Source organism: Dipodomys ordii, unplaced genomic scaffold, assembly GCF_000151885.1.
Source record: "Dipodomys ordii isolate 6190 unplaced genomic scaffold, Dord_2.0 Scaffold41, whole genome shotgun sequence".
NCBI lineage: Eukaryota > Metazoa > Chordata > Mammalia > Rodentia > Heteromyidae > Dipodomys > Dipodomys ordii.
Window position 1 is genome coordinate 866,810 of NW_012267257.1, and position 21,314 is coordinate 888,123.

General features: G+C 38.0%; 1 protein-coding gene across 2 annotated transcripts in view; it reads left to right on the forward strand.

The window, feature by feature from the left end:
* The window catches only part of Ankrd55 (ankyrin repeat domain 55), an 83,924-nt gene that overhangs the window by 12,120 nt on the left and 50,490 nt on the right, over positions 1–21,314 (forward strand). For both annotated transcript variants that reach the window (XM_013018540.1, XM_013018541.1), the window contains 2 exons: positions 15,923–16,045; positions 18,837–18,967. In XM_013018540.1, coding sequence (XP_012873994.1) covers positions 15,923–16,045; positions 18,837–18,967 — 254 coding nt within the window. The remainder of the gene's footprint in view (positions 1–15,922; positions 16,046–18,836; positions 18,968–21,314) is intronic.

Consider the following 21,314-nt stretch of genomic DNA (forward strand, 5'->3'; position numbering starts at 1 on the left):
TTTGTTTTCCTATTCTTTTACCATTAGATATGATAGTTATAATTGGTTTGAAACAGACATACCAAATTATCTTAAGAATATAATCATCTATGTTTAAAAATACTTTTTTAGAAATAGAGACCATATATGTTGCCCATGGCTCACACTTGTAATCCTAGCTATTCAGGAGGCTGAGATCTGAGGACATGGCCTAGGCTGAGAATTTAAGCCCAGGACTGATCCAAAAGAGAGAGAGAAAGAGATAAAGAGAGAGAGAGAGAGAGAGAGAGAGAGAGAGAGAGAGAGATCAGAAAAGAACGAAAGGATGAAAGGAAGAAAGAAAGAAAGAGAGAAAAAACGAAATAGAGACCAAACCTAACCAAATGTTTGTTCTGATGTTATGATACATTTTATTGAGGCATAGACTCTAATCAAAGAATCTTTCTATTCTGGAATAAACTCCATTTGGTCATAAAATATTATTCTTTTAATCCCCCTCTGAATTTGTTTCCATATAATTTAATTGACAACCTTGACTTTTGCTTTCTTCATGGAGTTGGCCCATAGATGCCTCTGTGCATGCACACATATGTGTGCACACACGCTCCCATATGCATGTGTGTTTAAGCTTAACCACAGATAATGAATTAGAAAGACAGAAGTCTTTTCTGGTGTTTCAGTATGAGAGTTATTTCTTCTTGGTCACTTAACATCTACCTTAACATTTTACAAGAATCCTCTCACCAACACTCTAGAACCTGTATGCTGTTGCTACTAGCTTTGACTCCCTCCCTGGTGTCTAACCACCAGGAAGTTGGAAATGTGCTTCCTACTTTGGGTTAGTGTTGGCATTTATTTTTATCTCAGTGAGCATAAACTCTATCACAAAGATGTTGGAGGCAGTACACCGAGCCTCACAAACTATGCAACAGGGTGGCACTTAGAGGACAGGCTGCTGAAAGACAAAATGGAATGGGAGAAAGTGAAATGTCCATCTAGCACCAAAGAAAGGTCACGAGTTACTAGGTCATATGGGGCCTTTGCTTCCTAGCTACAGGTGGCTACAGACCACAGTTCCTATGGATCAGAGCATGGAATCTAAGGCCAGACATCCTGTAGCCTTATCAGTTTCACCACTATTTATGAAATTATGGATGACTTGATAATCACTGTAATCCTCCCTACTTCCTAAAGCTATTAATAATTCAGTGGTATGATCTTTAGAGAGCACTCAGCTCAGTGTTTGGTGTTCAGTGAGTATTATATAAGTGGTGACCATCATTCTGACAATTGTTCAGGCAGTGACATGGTCCTGAAAAGGTCCTGTGAGCCACTCAATGAGCATCAAGCTTTTTATAGTGATGAAGAGATATTCTGTGGATCTGATTATGTGGCAATTTTGTCTAACATTTAGGCTTGCTTTCAATTCCTTCTGATGTGCTACTGAAAGTTCAGAATTCAAAACTATGCAACAAATATAAAAAAGCTAAGAACTTTGACAGTGGACTGACCACTGGTTGTGGATCTCAAATTCATACACAAACCATAGAAGAAGTGTGGTTCTGGGGAATTCTACTCCCCAGATCACAGTTCCACTGAAAGGGCTAAGTGAGGAGCTGTTACTAATAAGGATTTAGCAAATGATAAAGTTGGCATCACAAATTTATTGTGAAAGGACAATCATTAGTTGACTACTTCAATAGAGTGAAATGCAATATATAAAAATATAGTTTGAATATTCCCTATTAACTATGGTATATACCAAAAATAAGTATGAAGTTCACCAAAGATGACTTCTATAATCATTAGAGCAATGAATTAAATTTTACAATCCAGTATTCATTGATGTTTGTTTATATAGATCCTGATCATGTAACCATAAAACAAAGCAAAAGCCAATGAAACCAAAATGAGAACTTAAGAGATCCATAAGTAAAGGTAACGGCAACACCTAATAACAGTGAGGAGTTACTGTCTTAACTTTATGTGAAGCTCTTCCAAATCAAGTAGATAGTACATAGAAATAATAATACCGAAACACCGGTAAATAACTCGTTAAACTGCATGGGAATAAATATGAACAATAAAATAAATGGCCACTGAAGGCTTATAGTCTGTCTTTCCTATCACTATTAATTTATTAACAAACAATGGGGCAGTATTGTTGAGGATGGGGTGAAGTGAAGAGCCTCAAGCTCTGCTTGAAAAGGATGCACTGCTCTACCCTTCTGGGAGGGAATGCGACCAAGAGTCAAGCTCACTGAACTCCCAGGCTCACGTCTAGGAAACCAATGCACTTTCCTAGAAAGTATGAGGACCTGAGTTGTTTAATCTCTAAGAGACAGAGAGAGAGAGAGACAGAGACAGAGACAGACAGACAGACTCCTCCTCTCCACAGATGTTTAGTTAAGACTTGCTAAAGTATACATAGGAGTAAAGAGCACTAATTCACAAGGCAGTTCTTTGGTTTCTGAACTTCTCTGGTTATTCGATCTTATGTATTACCTTTTATACCCATAAGAACAAGTTCTGGATCCACAAATACACTCCATATTCTCTTTCCAAGCTTTTCAGTATTTGCATGCAGCTCTCATATTCAATTGAGTTTGCTCTTTTAGATTAAACATTTAACCATTTCCATCCCTCACCCCTGAAAAATCCCCAGATAAAATAGCAAATACCTGGCTCCAACACCTGCCATTCCTATAAGTGGAATCATATAGTTCATTCAAAAGACAGGGAAGGGGCTGGGAAGGTGGCTCAGTGGTAGAGTGCTTGTCTTGCATGCATGAGGCCCTGGGTTCAATTCCTCAGCACCACATAAGCAAAATTGAAAAAAAGCTGGAAGTGGTGCTGTGGCTCAGGTGGTAGAGCACTAGCCTTGAGTTGAAGAAGCTGAGGGACAGAGCCCAGCCCCAGAGTTCAGGCCCCACAACCGGACCCAAAATAAACAAAAGACAGGGAAATTAGAGAAAGGGTGATTGAAATCATAATACTGGACTTCTTTTCAATTCCCAAAGGCAGCTCAGCTAGCATAACTCTTCATACATCTGTAATAAAATTCATAAAAGATTAACACCTGCTTGATGACCAAAGAAGTTTATGACACAATACTTTAGTGTCAAAAAGATTTCTACGAGACTTCAGTGGATGAGAAAACTCATTTGAGTACAAAGTGCAAATTGATTTTAAAAGTTACCCGATTTTAAAGATCTTACTTTATTCAGGAATTGGTATTATTAAAATGGAAGTGTATTCCTTGAAAGTACATTGTAGAAAGGCCTCCTTACCAAAGACCCACAAAGACATTCTTCCTAAAACAAATGCCATTTCCAAAGACCATTCTGACCAGAAGATATACCAAACATAGAATTCATTCACAGCTTGGAGGAAAAACCCTCCCAGGAACATAGATGCTAAGACACAAAGAAACACAGCGTAGGTTACATGACAAGTCTGGCTATGAGGGAAAGTGGGAGTGTGTCTAGATATTTGTTATCCCTAAACTAATATTGCTGCAGGATTTCCTTCTAATAAGAAGTCTATTTTCCACCCTCCCTGCATAATGTTTGCTTTAACTACATATGCTCTCAACCAGTACAGTGCAGAAAAGCTTGGAGGTTATTTTTTTTTAATTCTTCCCATATGACAGTAAATTTACAAAACCTTCCTAAAATTTCAAGCAATGCACCCTAAGAAATAGAAATACATTTCAGCTCCCAGAATCACTTCATCCTTCTGCAAATCAGAGCATCTCACTCGGGGGATAGAAGACAGGGGTGCCTATGTACATCAAAGCAGAAATGTGGATAATAGTACTAATTATTGTCACACTAATAATGTTCTTATCTTACCTGGATTTGTGCCAGACAAGGCTTTCAGCATTTAATGACAGTTAACCCATAGGCTGTTCTTGTCCCATTTGGCAAGACAAGAGCATAGGAAGGCTAAACAAAGTGCTTACAGTCACATAGCTGGCAAGTAAGTGGCAGTGCCAGGATTCAAGCTGGGTCATAGTGTCAGAGCTCCTACCATTTCTGAATATTGCCTACCAGAGTCCATGCTGTGACTCACATGCTATATATGATAAGAATCACATGGGACTGACTTTGTTTCAATGTCAGCCAACTATATCAGTTACTTTGTGTTCCTGCCTGGGCAGAGAGTTAGTTCCAAGCTGACTTAATTCTCAGAGGAACTGGCACCAGCCTTACTCAAGGCCCAGGTCAGGTCCCACAGAGACTCTTCATCACCAGTGGGTGGCGATGTTGTTATATGGAGCCATTGGGGGTGCAATGAAAGTCTGTTTCCTTTCCTGAAAGAGGAAAGGCCTGTCTTTATTAGAAAGGTCATTCTGGGTAGCCCTAACAATACAAATGCTTTACTATCCTGAAACTTCCAGGACAATTCTTCAGAAAGAAAGGGGACTACAATTATGAGAATGTCTACCCATTTGTTTTCATTTCTGTGAGCCTTTCCTGCCCTGCCAGATTATCCCCAGTATGTCTCAGTATGAATTAGACATTTATCTTCCCATTAGGGCATGTCATGTTCTTCTTAAGTAGTAGAGATTTTCCCATCTTTGTAGTCAAGTTTTGCTAGTTTATGGGAGATGCTGAGTAAATGAGTCAATAAAAATGTAAATACTTCATTCGGAGGCAAATAGTTCCACTCCAAAGCACAACCTACAAATATCTGCATAGGCCTTTAGAGTCACCCCAAATGAACCCAGACTTCATGGTGACTCAGATGGGTTCTATCACTCAAGGATCCCAAAATAGAATAAATCGAATCTCCTAAACTATCAAATTTAAACTCCCAAAACTGCAGTACTCAATTTGCCATTACATTTACTTGACCCTTCAACAAAAAAGTCACAGCTTATACAGGACAAGTGTTGAGTTGACCTCTAGGTAATTTCAATAGGAAGGAAAAAAAGGAAGGAAGGAAGGAAGGGAAAGAAGATGAAAAAGATATATATGTTTTGGATTTATGTGCCTCTTTTGGATATGTTAGGTGGGTTTGTGACCTTCAGTGGAAGAAAGTTATTCCTGTCCCCATTTTGGATTTTACAAAGATCATTAGTCATTCTTCTTTTTGTACCTGTTATTTCTACATCTTTTCTCATTCCTATAGAAATTCTTTGCACAAACTCTAAGCTAAGGCCCAGTGGTTTGCATTAACCACAGTTTACATTGGTTGTTTCTGCACAACCTCTTGGGAAATTCCTTCATTTCCTATCTCCTAATCCTTCTGTGGTTTAGTAACTTATCCCAGGGCTAAAAGGAACTCTAAATGCCATTCTGCCCAGCTCTGCAGAGCTTCACTTCCCTGTCCTTCATTCTGTGGCTGAATTCCCTCTAAAAACATTTCCTGGATGGTCTTCTGGCCAAACTGGCCATCTTCAACAACAGGAAACTCATTACCTCTTGAGGTGACCTGGAACATTTTTATTTTTACAATGCTCTAACAATTCAAATACCTTTCTCCCTGTAAGTCACCCATTACCACCTCTAACTGCTGAAGTTTCAAAGAATAATTTAACCACAATATTGCTTGCAGAAAAATTTCTTGAAAACACAATTCTACTTACAAAATCTATTCTATTTACAAAAAGAACAACTATTTAGAATTAAACTTAACCAAAGAGGCAAAATACATGTGCACTGAATACCAAAAACATTGTTGAAAGAAATTAAAGAAGATACCAATGAATGAAAACTATTCTGAATTAGAAGACTTAATATTGCTTCGATGCCAATAGTACCCAAGCAGACTGCAGATTCAATTTCAACCAATCCCAGTGATGTTTTTACAGAAATGGGAAAGCCCACCCTAAATTTATATGAAATCTCAAGAGACTCCTACCCAAGATATCCAAGACAAATTTATGTAAAAAGGGGGCAAAGTTGTAAGTCTCATATTTTTCATTTCAAAGCTTGCTACAAAACTACAGCAAATAAAAAGCATGGTACTGACATAAAAATGGACAATATTATGATGGGCATATAAAATGAGTCTAGAAATAATCCTATATCTTTAGTACTAGTACTTGAACAACAAAATAGCCACATGGAAAGGACCATAACTGGGTTTTTGTCTTATTTTTATTTATTTTTCTTAGTTTTTGCAGTACCAGGGATTGAACTCAAGGCCTCACAGTTGCTAGGCAGGTTCTCTACCATTTGAACTATATCCAGCCCAAAGGAAGACATTTTCTTTTCTTTTATGTCAATACAGGGTTTTGAATTTAAGCTTAGCGTGTTTCAGCTTTCTTGCTCATAGCTGGTGCTATACCGCCTAAGCTATTCCTCCAGCTTTCTACTAGATCCTTAACTTACACCATATTTAAAATTAATGACCCATTTCTTTCTCACCAAAACTTTGGCCAAACAGCTCATCAAAAAAATCATATTCCATGATAAAACAGGATTCATTTTGGGGATGCAAACTGGTTCAATATATGCAAATCAACTAATATAATTCATCACATCAACAAGAGCAAGAATAAGAACCACATGATTATCTCAATAGATGCAGAAAAAGCATTTGGATCTTTGGGCTGGGAAGGTGGCTCAGTGGTAGAGTGCTTGCCTTGCCCTGGGTTCAATTCCTCAGCACCACATAAGCAGAAAAAGCAGGAAGTGGTGCTGTGGCTCAAGTGGTAGAGCACTAGCCTTGAGATGAATTGCTGAGGGACAGTGCCCAGGCCCAGAGTTCAGGCCCCATGACTGGCAAAAAAAAAAAAAAGAGTTAGAAGCCAGATTCATGGATGCAGCCAGACTATCCAAATACAGAATTAAAAAAAAAAAAAGACAACAGCAGAGGCTATCTACAAATTCAATGCAATACCTATCAATATCCCAACCTCATTCTTCAGTGAAATAGAAGCAATCCAAAAATTCATGTGGAACAATAAGAGACCCCGAATAGCAAAAGCAATTCTTAGCAGAAAGAACAGTGCTGGAGGAATGTCAATGCCAAAATTCAAACTCTGCTACAAAGCCATAGTAATCAAAACAGCTTGGTACTGGCACAAAAACAGACCTGAGGATCAATGCAATAGAACCAAGCACCCAGAAATTAACCCGCAGACATAGCCACCTAATCTTTGATATGGGAGCTAAAAAATTAGAATGGAAGAAAGACAGGCTCTTCAATAAATGGTGCTGACAAAATTGGTTAAACACCTGTAGAAAGCTAAAGCCAGATCTTTATATATATCACAGTGCACCAGAATCAACTCCAAATGGATCAAAGACCTCGAAGTAAAACCAGACATCCTGAAAACATTACAGGAAGGAATAGGAGAAACTCTAGGGCTCCTTGGCACAGGCCAAAGTTTTCTTAATAAAGACCCAGAAACACATCAAAGAAAGGTTGGACAAATGAGATTGCATGAAACTGCAGAACTTCTGCATGGCAAAGGACATAGCTAGCAAGATCAATAAAAAGCCCATGGATTGGGAGAAGATCTTCACTAACCATATAACAGACGAGGGTCTCATATCTAAAATATACTTAGAACTCAAAAAATTAAATCCCCCAAATCCTTAAAGAAACAACTGCCCCATTAATAAGTGGGCCAAAGACTTTGAGAGACTTTTCCAAAGAGGAAATAAGAATGGCCAACAGACATAGGAAGAAATGCTCAACTTCTCTAGCCATAAAAGAAATGCGTCTCACCCCAGTTAGAATGGCTATAATCAAGAAATCTAATAACAACAGATGCTGGAGGGGATGTGCACAGAAGGGAACCTTACTGCATTGTTGGTGGGAGTGTAAACTTGTTCAACCACTTTGGAAAGCAGTATGGAGGTTCCTCAAAAGACTCAATGTAGAGCTCTCCTATGACCCAAATGATCATAAACAAGGCCATACAAAAGCTACCAGCACAACTATGTTTATTGCAGCATTATTCATCATAGCTAAGATAATGGAACCAACCCAGATGTCCCTCAGTAGACAAATGGATCAAGAAAATGTGGTATTTATATATATACAATGGAATTCTGCCTCCATCAGAAAGAATGACATTGCCCCATTCATTAGGAAATGGAAAGACTTGGAAAAAAAATTATACTAAGTGAAGGAGCCAGACCCAAAGAAACATAGGTTCCGTGGTTTCCCTTATTTGCAATAACTAGTATGTTTCTAGGATAATATTACCAGACAAGCAGAAAAGGTCAAAAGCTATGTACATATGACCATATAAGATGATGCTAAGCAAAATGAACCCCAAGATATGGACATAAGAGGTTTTTTTTTCCTTTGTCGCTGTTGTTTTTAATGTACTATGTGATTTTGTTTCTTTTGTATGTTCTTCCCCCATGATATAATCCCTGGTGTCACTGTATTTGTATATATGTATATAGACTGTATTTCCAGTGTATATACATTTTTCTAATTTGGGAAGGGGAAGGGAAATAACAAAATTGGTTGACCCATTGTAACAATAAGACGTACGAGACACTATGTTGAAAACGAACTTTACAACTTCAGGGTGTGTAGGGGGGAGGAGTTGGGAAGGTAGGGAGGGAAGGGATAGTACGGGTAAAACAAAAGAGTGAGTAACAATGCTCCATAGAAAATGTGCTCATTACCTTACTCATGTAACTATAACTGCTTTGTACTGTATCTTTACAATAAAAATATTAAATAAGTAAATAAAATTAACAAAAACTGGAACTAAGATCCAATCATAAACATAAAACTATAAAGTCCTTTATCCCACAGTACCCTTATTTCCCCAGCCTTCCTTCTTCTGCTGACCATCCCCCACCACACACAGACATGATGTCCCTTTTAACACTCAGGTCCAATTGTTATCATTGCAGTTTTAGGTCTAGATTCCACATGCTTGTACTTGTATGAGTTTATTTCTGGGATCTATTCTAATGCATTGATTTTTTTTTTCAGTTTTCACGGTATGGCCAGGAATTCCACCATTATAATTGAATAGGAATAGTAAGAATGAACATCCTGATACCATTCCTGACTTTAGAGAACATGATTTTAGTTTTTCTCCCACTTAATATAATGTTGTCTATAGAGCTGTCATATTTGGCCTTTATTATTTATTGAGGTATATTTCTTCTCTTTCTACCTTATTTAGAGATTTTTTAAATCATGAAATGATATTGAATTTTATCAAAACCTTTTCCAGCATTTATTGCTATAACTATGCAACTTTTTGGCTTTTATTCTGTTTATATGCTGTACATTTACCCATTTGCTTATGTTGAACCATTCTCACATCCCTAGAAAGAAAGCAACTTGATTGTTTTAGTATACTGTTGAATTCAGTTGACAAATATTTTATTGAGAATTTTGGTGTCTATGTTCACCAAGGAAATTGGTCTGTAACTTTTTTCTTCTGCTATATTAATAAGGTTTTCAGTTAAGTTCTTTTCAATTAAAAAAATAACCTTTATTTAACATGTACATTACAGAAAACTTATATAAGTAAAGAACAAAGTATTATTGCCACAAGCAGTTCAGTTGGACATGACTGGATTCTCATGTACACACACCAATCCCTATTAAGTAACTGAGATCATATGGTACATGTCACGCTTTTCCAAATGTTATGAATTCACCAATTCAAAATCCCAGAGCTACATGAATATTCAGATGTCTAAGAATAAACTACACCAACACAATCTGGTAAAAATTCCAATCCTGCTTTTCTTAGGGATAAAATTTTCACTGAAGACAAAAACAGCAGCAGGCTTCTAGACTTAAGTATTGACAGAGGTTTTTTTTCATGTGAGTTATTGAGCTTTCAATTTTCAGGATGTCAATTTGATTTATACATATATTAATATATCTTTATTGAATTCTTCCTTAGTTACTGCATCACTTTATTTCATTCAGCTGTTTATCTGAAGACCCTTTGAGTTCATTCAACTGTTTATTTGTATCTTCTTTGGATTCATTCAGGCACTTATACATCTTTTCTCTATTTTTTGTGGCTCATTTTTATCATTGCTCTTTTTTATTTTTATTTATTTTTATTGTAAAGGTGATGTACAGAGGCATCACAGTTCTATAAATTAGGTGATGAGATCATTTCTTTTTGAACAGTGTCACCTTTTGGCTCATTTTCTCCCAGTTTTTTCCTCCCAACTCCCTCCCACACAAGTTATATAGTTTATTTTCAACATAGTGTCTAGTGAGTATCACTGCTGCTTCATTCACCCTTTACCCTACCATTTTTGTGATCTCCCTGACCCTCCCCAAATCAGATAAACTTACATATAAGACAAAAGGATATAGAAGTCAAAAGCAGGACAAAGAGAAAAAAAGCAAAATAACAAAAAAGCCCTTGTTTCCCTTTCTTGGAGTTCATTCAGATAACCATCATTTCATATGATCATATGCACATGGCTATTGAGCCTTTGTGATCCTCTCCTAAGAATATCCTCCTTTGGTATTACCGTGTGAATGTTTACAGTCCTGTTAATTTGTCATGACCAAGTATAATTTTTTTTTGCATTTTATCATCTATTGTGCTTATTTGTAGATTCATAAGCACATTCTAATCATTATAAATGAGAGAAACCATGAACCTATGTTTCTTGAATCTGGCTTACTCAGCTTAATATAATTTTTTCAAAGTTTTTCTATTCCTTTTTTTAAAATTGTGAAAATACCGTACAGAAGGGTTACAATTACATGGGCAAGATAATGAGTACATTTATTATCAAGTATTGTTGCCTGCTCCTTTGTTTCCCTTTCCCATTCCCTCCCTTTTCCCCCTCACCTTCCCCCCCCCACCAAAGTTGTAAAGTTCGTTTTTTGACATAACAATTTGTATATCTCATCTATTCCTTACTAATGGTGAAATATCATTCTTTCAGATGGAAGCATAGAACCAATAGAATAGAATAGAAGACCCAGAAATGAACCCACAGACTTTTAGCCACTAATCTTTGGTAAGGGAGCCAAAAGCACAGGATGGAAGAAAGCCTCTTCAATAAATGGTGCTGGCAGAGTTAGCTAAACACATGCAGGAAACTGAAGCTAGATCCTTATATCACCCTGCACCAGAATCAATTCTAAATGGAGCAAAGACCTCAACATAAGGCCAGATATCATGAAAATACAGGAAGGGGTAGGGGAAACACTAGGGCTCCCAGACATGTGTCAAAACTTCCTAATTAAAGATTCAGAATCACAACCAATCAAAGAAAGACTGGATAAATAGCTTTGCATCAAACTGAGGAGTTTCTGCATGCAGAGGACATAGCTAGCAAGAAAAAAAACCCACAGAATTGGAGATTTTTACTAGCTATGCATCAGACAAGGGCCTCATATTATCAGTGTTCTTTTGAGTTCATTGTCTGAAATTTAACCCTACCCTGCAAGTCTTGTATTGTGGACTTAATTGACTTTTGGAGGAGACATATTACTTGTCCTATATATATTGGAAATTATACATCTTAAGCCAAATTATTGACTGAAAGTTTTAATCACTTGTTCTTTCTGTTGAAATAGTCTCATTAATCATACAGAAAACATAGTACCAAGGCTTCTCACCACTGGATAGAGGATAAAAATATACTTTGGTAGCCAAGCATTTTCCCAGTACACAAAGCACTAGGATTGATATCAGAACTGCTGAGATATGAAGTCTCTTATGGAAGGGTTGGTTGCATATTTCTGGGCTGCTTTCACTAAAATGGCTCCCTACTTTGTGTATGGAGAACTGCTGTTGGCTACAGGGATCCTACAACTTGTGGGATGGACAGGTTCATAAATACCCTGGTTTGTGTTCCCAGGCCCAAGTCTCAGGGTGGCTTCCAATGACTGAAACTAAGATCAAAGTTATTCACACAATACCATGCAAACTGGCTTAAGCAAAAAAGTAAATTACTGGCACATGTAAATATTCCAGAGATGATGCTGGCTTAAGGTGTGTCTTGATTTGGTTTAAATGACATCACCAGGTCTCAACTATTTCCTTCTCTTGACCCAGCTCTGCCCTTCTCCTGGCTTTGTCTTCATTCTTCTTAGACAGGTTCTCCACCCATAAGGTGTCACCAAGCTCTCAGGTCCACAGTTGGCAGAATAAGGTAAAAGCATTGTTCCCAACTATTCTAGCCAAAGTGTGTTTGTTTTTCACACTCTAATTGGGTCACATTCATGAATCGGTCTCTGAGGCCAGGATAATGTCAATGCCAAGTGGTCTAGGCCACGTTCCTCCCCCTGATCAGGATGTAGTCAATGCACTGACTCAGTTTGTGGGCTGAATGTGGAACAGAAGTGGTCCTCAGAGAATAATAGAGTTGGAGCTGGGCAAGAGGAGCTGGGGCAACAGAAAGGATAGGTTAAAGTGAGTGTTGTATCAGCCAAGATATTTTGCTTCCTGTTAAATATTGAAATCATTCTGGCAAAATGTTTTGTGAATTCTAATTGTTTTTCAGATAATGCAGCTTCACTGTGAGATGAACATGCTGACTTTTATTTTCAAGTCTTTAAATTTTATTTTTAAAAACCATTTTTAAGTTTAGGTATTTTTTAAATGATACTTGGGTTTGAACTTATAGCTTCACACTTTGCTAAGGAGGCATAGTACCACTTGATCCAGGCCCTCTGCTTATAACATTCGTTATGTTTCAGATAGAGTGTCATATTATTGCCTGCAGCTGGCCTCAGACCACCCCAGCCCCATATACCTCCCTTATATCTGGGATCGTAAATCCACACCACCATACTTGGCTTATTGGTTGAGACAAGAGGGATTTACCAACTTTTATTTACCTAGATATACATTGAACCATGATCCTCCTAATCTCTGCTTCTAAAGTTATGAGGGTAAGCCACCACACCCAACTCTAGTTTTATTTTTTTATTGTATAAAGTAATGGCTTTTGTTGTAACATTTTCATTTTTGGATTGTATTCGCCTTGCCATTAGCCACATTTATCTTCCCCCTTCTTCTGGTCCCTTTTTTCTTCCCAAGAAATCCTCTTTCTCTTTCCATATCTTTCTTTAAATATCTGGACTGCACATTTGAAAGAAAACAGGCAGTATTTGTTTTTCTGAGTCTGGCTTATTTCTGTTAACATATTCTTCCATTCCTTCCATTTTCTTGAAAATGACATAATTTCATTCTTCTTTATTGCTGAATAAAAAATTATATCATGTATATATATATATATATATGATACATATATATATCCATTCATTGGTTGGTAGCACTTAATCTGATTCTATAATTGTCAATTATGATATATATATGTAGTACTGCACTAAATATGGATATGCAAATATGTCTATATTATATGTTGATATGACATTCTTTTAGGTACATGCCTCAAATATTATAGAAATACCATAGTAGTTCTATTTTTACTTTAGGGTTTTGTTGTTGTTGTTGTGAAACCTCTATAATGATTTCCATAGTTGCTAGAAGTTTATATTCCCACCAACAGTGTATAAGGTTCATTTTCCCCACATCTTTGTCAGCATTTGTTGTTTGTTTTCTTGACGATGTGTGTACTTATTTTATTTTACTCCATCATGAACAGGTTTAAGTACATTTGTATATGTTCTGTATATACATTATATTGTTGTAAGGTAAATCATCCCAGAAGCCACATTTTAAATTATAGAATATTGGAGTCTTTATTATACAGTTAATAGGTCGCAGACCACCAGTTGTTACAAAGGCCTGCAGCATGCAAAATACACATAGCCAGGAAATATGCTAAAGAGGAAAGAAATAACAAAAACAATACCAACATGCCAATTCAACTTCAATGGAGAGCTGAATTGGGACTCCATGATGATTGAAGATGAGCCAGGAGGCAGGACACAGGACACTATCACGGGGACACACGTGGCATGGAGTCCTGGTGGCTAACTGGTCCGGGCCTAAATAGGTTGGCACAGGGGGCAGATCCTCAGAAAATTCACAGTCCCGGGCACTGGACTGACAGATTCAGTAACCTATCAGCCAAGTGCCTGCCCCTGCCTCCAGGGGTCCAGGCATGCCCATTACAATGTGGCCAATATGGCGCTGGCCAGACCTGGCCTCCTTACTTCAATGATATACCCAATGTTGTCACCTTTGGCTGTTCCTTGGCACTCCCCTAGAATCTTTTCTCAAGGTAATAAAACCAGCATCTTCAGTTATGCACCTATAATGAGATACCAGGCCTTTCTTAGTCCTTAAGTCTGGGTTTTATTGCTTATACCCAAGTAAGATGGGTAGATGCCTGGGAAGGTTTTAAATGGATAATATTCTGGACAAGTTACTGATTCTTTGTTAATCATCATCAAGAGGCCTTTTTTCCCCTAAATGCCCCATACATTTAATGCTATCTAAAAAAGCTTAGTTTTTTAAAAAAAATAGTATTAGTAGTAGCAAAGTATAAACAATGTTTGCAAAACACCAGATTATGTTCCAAGAGCATGAAGAATTTATATTTAATTCATTTTTCCATACAATAACCATATGAGTGACCATCATCACCATCATCAAGGCCTAGAAAGGATAACTGACCTACACTCACACAACTGGGCAGTACAAGCAGGCAGAACCTGTACCTAAGTTGTCTGGTTCCAGGGACTCCAAACTTAACACACAAGTACATTTACTCTGGATACCACTTCCAGTCTCCATGTAAGTGTGCAGTTGAGTCTTCTTTAAAGAAAAAAGTACTGTGGACAAATTAGGAATCAACCACTTACTTTACAAAATGATGTTGTTGTAAAGTAATTCATTTCAATAACAGCTACTTCCTGTTATAGCTAACAGGTTTAAAACCATTAGTGATATCTTAAAAAAATATTGAGACAGAAAGACTAACCCAAAGGTCTGGACTCTTGCCAACTAAGGATCCAAAAGATCTGAAAAAATATCTTTAGCATAATCGTATTAGTAGAAAAGTACAACTTAAAACAAAACTTACATAATTTTTCCCAGAATAGTGGTTATGTTTAGGGGAAAACTATATCTAGGAAATTTGAGTAAGTAAAGGAGATCAACACCACCTCTCAGCAGGGCATTTCTCTTGAGGAACTTGCTTCTCAGCTTTCTTATGCTCTTCCTGCCTGCCACACCTTCATCACCTTTGCCAATATTATTAGTGAAATCAGTTGTGCACAAAAGCACACAAGCATACAAATGGCTACCAAATTCAAATGAAATGCCATTTCATGAACTCCTAAAACAAAGGGGCCTTCAAGAAAGAACAACATACAAAGACAAACTAGGTTCTAAGAACTATCACCACAGATGAACACCAGGAGAAAGCTGTTGTCCAGCTGACAGCTGAAGGAGAATGGGAAGAGACTGTTATCAAAGGATCCACTGAGAGCTGGCTCTGCAAAGGAAGAACTTGTAAAAGAAGGAAGGAAGCTACTGCTCAGTACTATGCTGGGGATGTGAAAATTGCCCCCATCTGTTTCCCTCAGTCCCCAGTCTGCTTCCCATGGACATGCAAGTGGGTAGGGGAATCTAAGGATACAGTCAGCAAGGGTCAACCCTCAGAGTACCCAGCAGGACAGGCAAGGGTGCTGAATGTTTCTGGAGTGTGGATCACAATGCCTCTTTCAAAAAAGGCTAAGTTAAATCATGAGAAGACAAGCGACATGTTTCAGATCAAAAAGAGAAGCTCAGAACCAAAATGAAGACCCCACTTCCTTCTGTGGTCTTAGTAATTTTGAAAACCAGAATGCGCAAGAGTCATAAAATCTGAAAGGATATCTAATTGCTTGGCTCCTTTCTGGCATAGGCTGCTGTTACGAATGGTCCACAATGGTCCACCTCTCTGCTGAGGTGGTGAATGAAGGTTCGATAAGGATGACTCAAAACTCTGCTTGCTTTCTTCAGAAAGGTTGAATGAATCATTTGTGTGGGTGACACCTGGGATGTTATTCAATGAGTGAATTCACTCCACACACTAACAGTGTACCTGTTTGATTCATGGAGGTGACTCAGCTGAAGATGTTGACCTGACCATGGTGTACCAGGCAGCGTCTAACGGAGATGTCAATGCTCTGACCGCAGTGATTCGGGAAGACCCCTCCATCCTGGAATGCTGTGACAGTGAAGGTGAGCTATTTATTTATGCATTTCAAATTCACTCCTTGCTCTTATTTTTTTTTGAGATAAGCAATATTATTAAAATGATTTCGGACTGGCCACTTTAGTACCGGAGATATCTTGCCTGTGCAGATACCTCACTATTTCTTTATAGAATGAGCTTCAAAATCTTTTACATCACATCTTATATGAAGTCAATTTCTTTGAATTTGTGTCTAATATCTCTGTGGCAATGGCCAAAGTATATTAGTACTCCAGGACCTGTCCAAGTTTAAATAAGTCACGTATCATATTGAGAAACAGGAAAATCTCAAGTTAAATGACAAAGGATAATCAATAAATGTCAATATTAAAGGAATGCTATGGGGGGGGGAGATTTTAACACTAAATTTACACTTTAGGAAGGAGGGAAAACTTCAATCACAAATTTAAGTTTTTACCTTAAGAGCTTAGACAAAGAGCCAAATAAACTGAAAGAAAGCCAAAGGAAACAAAATAATAGAGGAAAGATTAAATTGAAAATGTAAAAGCAATAGAAAAAGAATCAATGAAACAAGAAATTGATTCAATGAAAAGATCAATGAAGTTGACAAGCCTCTAGTGATACTGACAAAGAAAAATGTGGAAGAAAGCACATTTCCATTATTAAAATGAACATTAAAAATATCACTACAGACTCTATAGATGTCTAACAGATAATAAAGAAATACTAGAGACAACTTTACACATAAATTTAACAATTTAGATTAAATGGACTGATTCTTCTGGTTAGTTCTTTTATGTCACCCAAAAAGTTTGATTGCTTTTTATTGTTATTATAAAGGTGATGTACAGAGGGGTTGCAGTTACATAAGTCAGGTAATTAGTACATTTCTTTTTGAACAGTATCACTTCTTAATTTTGATCATTTTTGTAGAAACACATTTTTTTTGTATGTGGCAGTACTGAGGTTTGAACTCATGGCCTGGGCCTTGTCCCTGAGCTTTTTCACTCAAGGCTAGCACTCTACCAGTTGAGTCACAGTTCCATTTATTCTGAACTTTTGTTGGTTAATTGAAGATAAGAATCTCACAGACTTTCCTGACCAGGCTGGCTTCAAACCATGATCTTTGTTAAAAGAGTTAATAAAGAAAATTTGAGGATGATGAGAGATCATAACTCGGAGAGTTAGTTTACAGTGGAGAGTCAGAGGGTTGTTCTCAGAAAAATTTAAATATAAGCTAGGAACTCGAGACAGATGCAAATTAATTAGAGCATGTGATTCCTTCAAAATAATACCTAAAATTTCATTTGTTTATGGACTGAATATTTTAGATTCGCAAATTGCTTTCAGAATTGCCTTATTCAGCATGTCTTCCTCCACCCCCACCCCAGTGGTTATAAGTATCACTTTTGAAAGGAAGAAAAATAGGAAGGAGAAGGAGAGGGAAAAGAGAGGAAACTTTGTTGCTGTTCAAAGATATAACATTTCATTGCTGCTTTTACCAAGCAGAGACACCTGAAAATATCTTAAAAGGGAGAGATTTGGAGAGACATTGAGATCTATGCATTTTTAGAGATCTCTGCGGATCATCGTTTGCAGTTCATCCAAGAATCTCAATGTCAACATAAATCTCCAGGCAAAAGACATCTAAATAAGTCAGAGCTGGAAAAATAAGTCAAGCTGTGCTTGAGGTTTTGTTTCTTTTCCTGAAGAAAGGTGAACAACTTGGATTCTAAAACCCTGAACTGGCCTGTTCCAAAAGCTCTGCAAAGTTAATCAAAATATGTAATTTCATCTCTATATTTATTCAGGAAAAAATACATTTAAAAACCAAATGCTGGGTGAGGGAAGGGGTGATACATTGTCCAGAAAGAAATGTACTCTTTTTCTGACTTATATAGCTGCAACTCTTCTGTACATCACCTTTGAAATAACAATAAAAAATTTAAATGCTAGGTTGGGAAGAAGGGATGAGAATGTTCAAAGGAGTAACATTGACCAAGACACATTATACTCGTAAACTGCTTTGTTGAATGGCAACTCCTTTATACAACTACTTAAAATAGTTTTTTAAATTAGGGTTTTATTCGTTGTCTAAAAAAAGGTTCATTATATTCAGATTCTACTTTGTTAAATGGCAACTCCTTTGCACGAATATTAAACATAAAAATAAAACAACAAGGCAAAAATAAATGGTGACCTGGAGGTGTGGCTCAGTGGTGAGAGTACCTGCCTATCAAGTGCAAAGACCAAGTTCAAATTCCAGTGCCACAAAACCTAAATTGAACAAAAACAGATGGCTTTGCCTATACTGATCCTGAAAACGAGTGCTTAGGACAGATGGCTCATTTAGTAAAACTCTGTGCTCCTTTGTCTAGGCTATCACCTAGCTTTCTCACTTACCACCTCCAATAAAAGCATGCTAAGCCCGTCTGCCTGGCTAGAGTTGCTTTCCAAAGGCCCTTCCAGTTTCAGCCTGTTGAAACCAAATCGCCATAAACCTGCCCATTAGGTCCCAAATTATACAGATCCCCAAGGCAATAATTTTTAAAAAAAAAAACAATCCTTGGCCCCAAATATTTCCACCAACCAACTATTGCAACATTATAGGGGATTAAAGAAATGCCAGAAAAAGAACACATCATTTGTGTAAATGAAGTAACAATTGTCTTCACCTCTCTTGAGTACTACACAGTTCACAATTCAACAGCTGTGTTTATGCTGCAAAAAGCAAAATAAATCAACAGGCAAATGAAGTCTGCTCGTGAACTTCCTAAGTCAGACATGTTTAAAGGCTGTTGACATGTCTCGTTCCAGGATGTACACCCTTAATGCATGCAGTTTCTGGACGTCAAGTGGACACAGTGAAGCTGCTGTTGAAGATGGGAGCCAATATTAACACACAGGATGCATATGGTCGCACAAGTTTATGCCTGGCAACCTACCTGGTACCAGCATGTGTCTGTGAAGGGGGCTACGGAGTGTAGTGCTAACGGTGTCCCTTGGGCATCCTTGGACAAATGTAGCTAGCTAGGAGACTCAAACTTCAAACTTTACTCCAATCATCTGCACAATTTATATTACCACTTACACTTGGCTTTGTGGAGTTAAGTCATTCTTGTATCCTCCACAGGTGAAGTTAGATGTGATAGCACCATTACAGAATTTTTTTTCTATCTTAACACCAGAATTTCCCTTGAAACTCTCGACACTTGACGTTTGTAAAAATTTATTCTATGAAATAACCCTGAGAAAATGTAACTCTTTGAAGTTCCGGTTAACAGCTGTGGCATTAGATTGGTTGAGTGGAAGCTCCAGGCTGAGGAATATAAGAAGTGCTGGGAAGTGAGAAGGATGGGTGAAGGGAGTATAGAGGAAAGGAAATACCAGATTCTTGGAGGTAGCCGAACTCAGTTCTTAGTCTCCAGTTGGAATTTATAATGCCAGTCCCATTCCAGATATCAGTTCAGCCTTGCCCCACCATAAAGTGGTCTTGGTGAAGACTCAACAAAAATCCTCAACGCTACTCATTTCAAATCTTCCCAGTGATCTTCCTAACAGGGCTGCCTCGAGCTTGTGTTCAACAATTTATAACCACCTTACTCAGGCTTCATTCTTCCTCTGTATCAAGGTACCCCAGAGGTCTTTCTCTTGACCACCATCTTTTTGAACTTGCTGTCTTTGCATTGCTAAGACTATCCATGGATGATGTTGGATTCGCCCCCAGACCAGCCCTGCTGAAGGGCCCTGCACCTTCAGTGGAATCAGGCCTGACTGACTTTGCAGAGTTCTCCTTCTGTTGTGATGATCGATTGGTTCCATCTTCAGAGGAAGAGTAACACATCCCCCACCCCCAACCACACTACCCCTTCCTGCCTCCATCTGGATTTCAATGATGCATTGTCCAATTCTCACAGAGATTTTCCTCAGAACCTAGGTTTTCACGTTTCATTAGTGTGCATAGTTCCTCTAAGACTTACAAACAAATCTAGGCAGAGCCTTTCAATGGGTCCCACAGATCTCTGGTGCTGATATCAGTTGGAGGCTTGTTTTCAATGCAGGCTCCTGGGAGGCCATGTGAGGCCGCTCTAGTGGGATAGATGCTCTGGGATGGAGTCTGTCAGGTAAACCAACTTCTTTGGCAACTTCTGTGTCTACTCAGTTTGAAGACCATTGCTCTAGCTGAGAAATTCCTATCTCAGAGAGACGTATGATGGTCCTCTCCATCTCTTCCATGATAACACAAGGTCTAACAATGGCTCTTGCTATAGACATGTAGAAAACAATTGGATCAAGGATAGAGGGAAAGGATAGAAGTGAATCTAAAGTTAATGGCCACTTTCAGAATATGTTAACAGAAAACCGTGCCTCTTCCAAAATTCTAAAATTCAACATTTCTTTGGCTGGACCCTGTGCAAGGGACTAGGAAGAGAAACTTCTTTGGTCTTTAGTGAATTATGAAGGAACCTTGGGGCTTACAAAGATGGCGACTTTGCAGCCAACTCTTTCTAGGAACATGTGTTTCAGGACACCAGGGCAGGGGAAGAAAGAGCATCTTCTTAACTATGCCAGGCCTGGTATGATTCCCCAAGGCAGAACAACTCCCTGGCTCTACCAACGTTCCTGGGAAGATAGATATCTCACAGGTTGAACTGTGAAGCCTTTTGTTTATAGTGCTTGGGTTCTGGTATTAAAGAGAATGTTGGCAAAAGAGGCAGCTAACAATTAAGTCTCAATCAATATACAGATAAACAGCACAGATGATGTGACCTGGGGAAAATCAATTCACTGTACCTTTTTTCTTTTTTAGTATAGGAGATTGGATTCAGGGCCCCACACTTGTAGGTCAAGCACTCCAACACTTGAGCTGTGCCCTCAGTCAGGCCTTGGCTATTAGTTTGCTTTAGAGAAACTGTCTCACACATTCATCTGGGACAACTTGAGAGGTAGTCCTCCTGCTGTTATCTCCCCAGTAGCTTGGATTACAGGCATGCATCACCATACCCAACAACTTTTTCTTCCTCTTTAAAGTACAGTAAAATCATAACCTACGTGTATTATAACAGAAAGAGAAATGTATATGGAATCAGTCAGCATGTAGTAGATACCAAACTCATTTGTTGAATCTGAATGGTAATATGGTTTTATCTGTCTTCAATGATTGAAATTTTTTATAATTTATTTTATTTTATTTGTGAACATACTGTACAGAGGCGTTACAATTACATGGGCAGGATAATGCGTACATTTCTTACCAAGCATTGCAGCCTCCTCCTTTGTTTATCCTTCCCATCC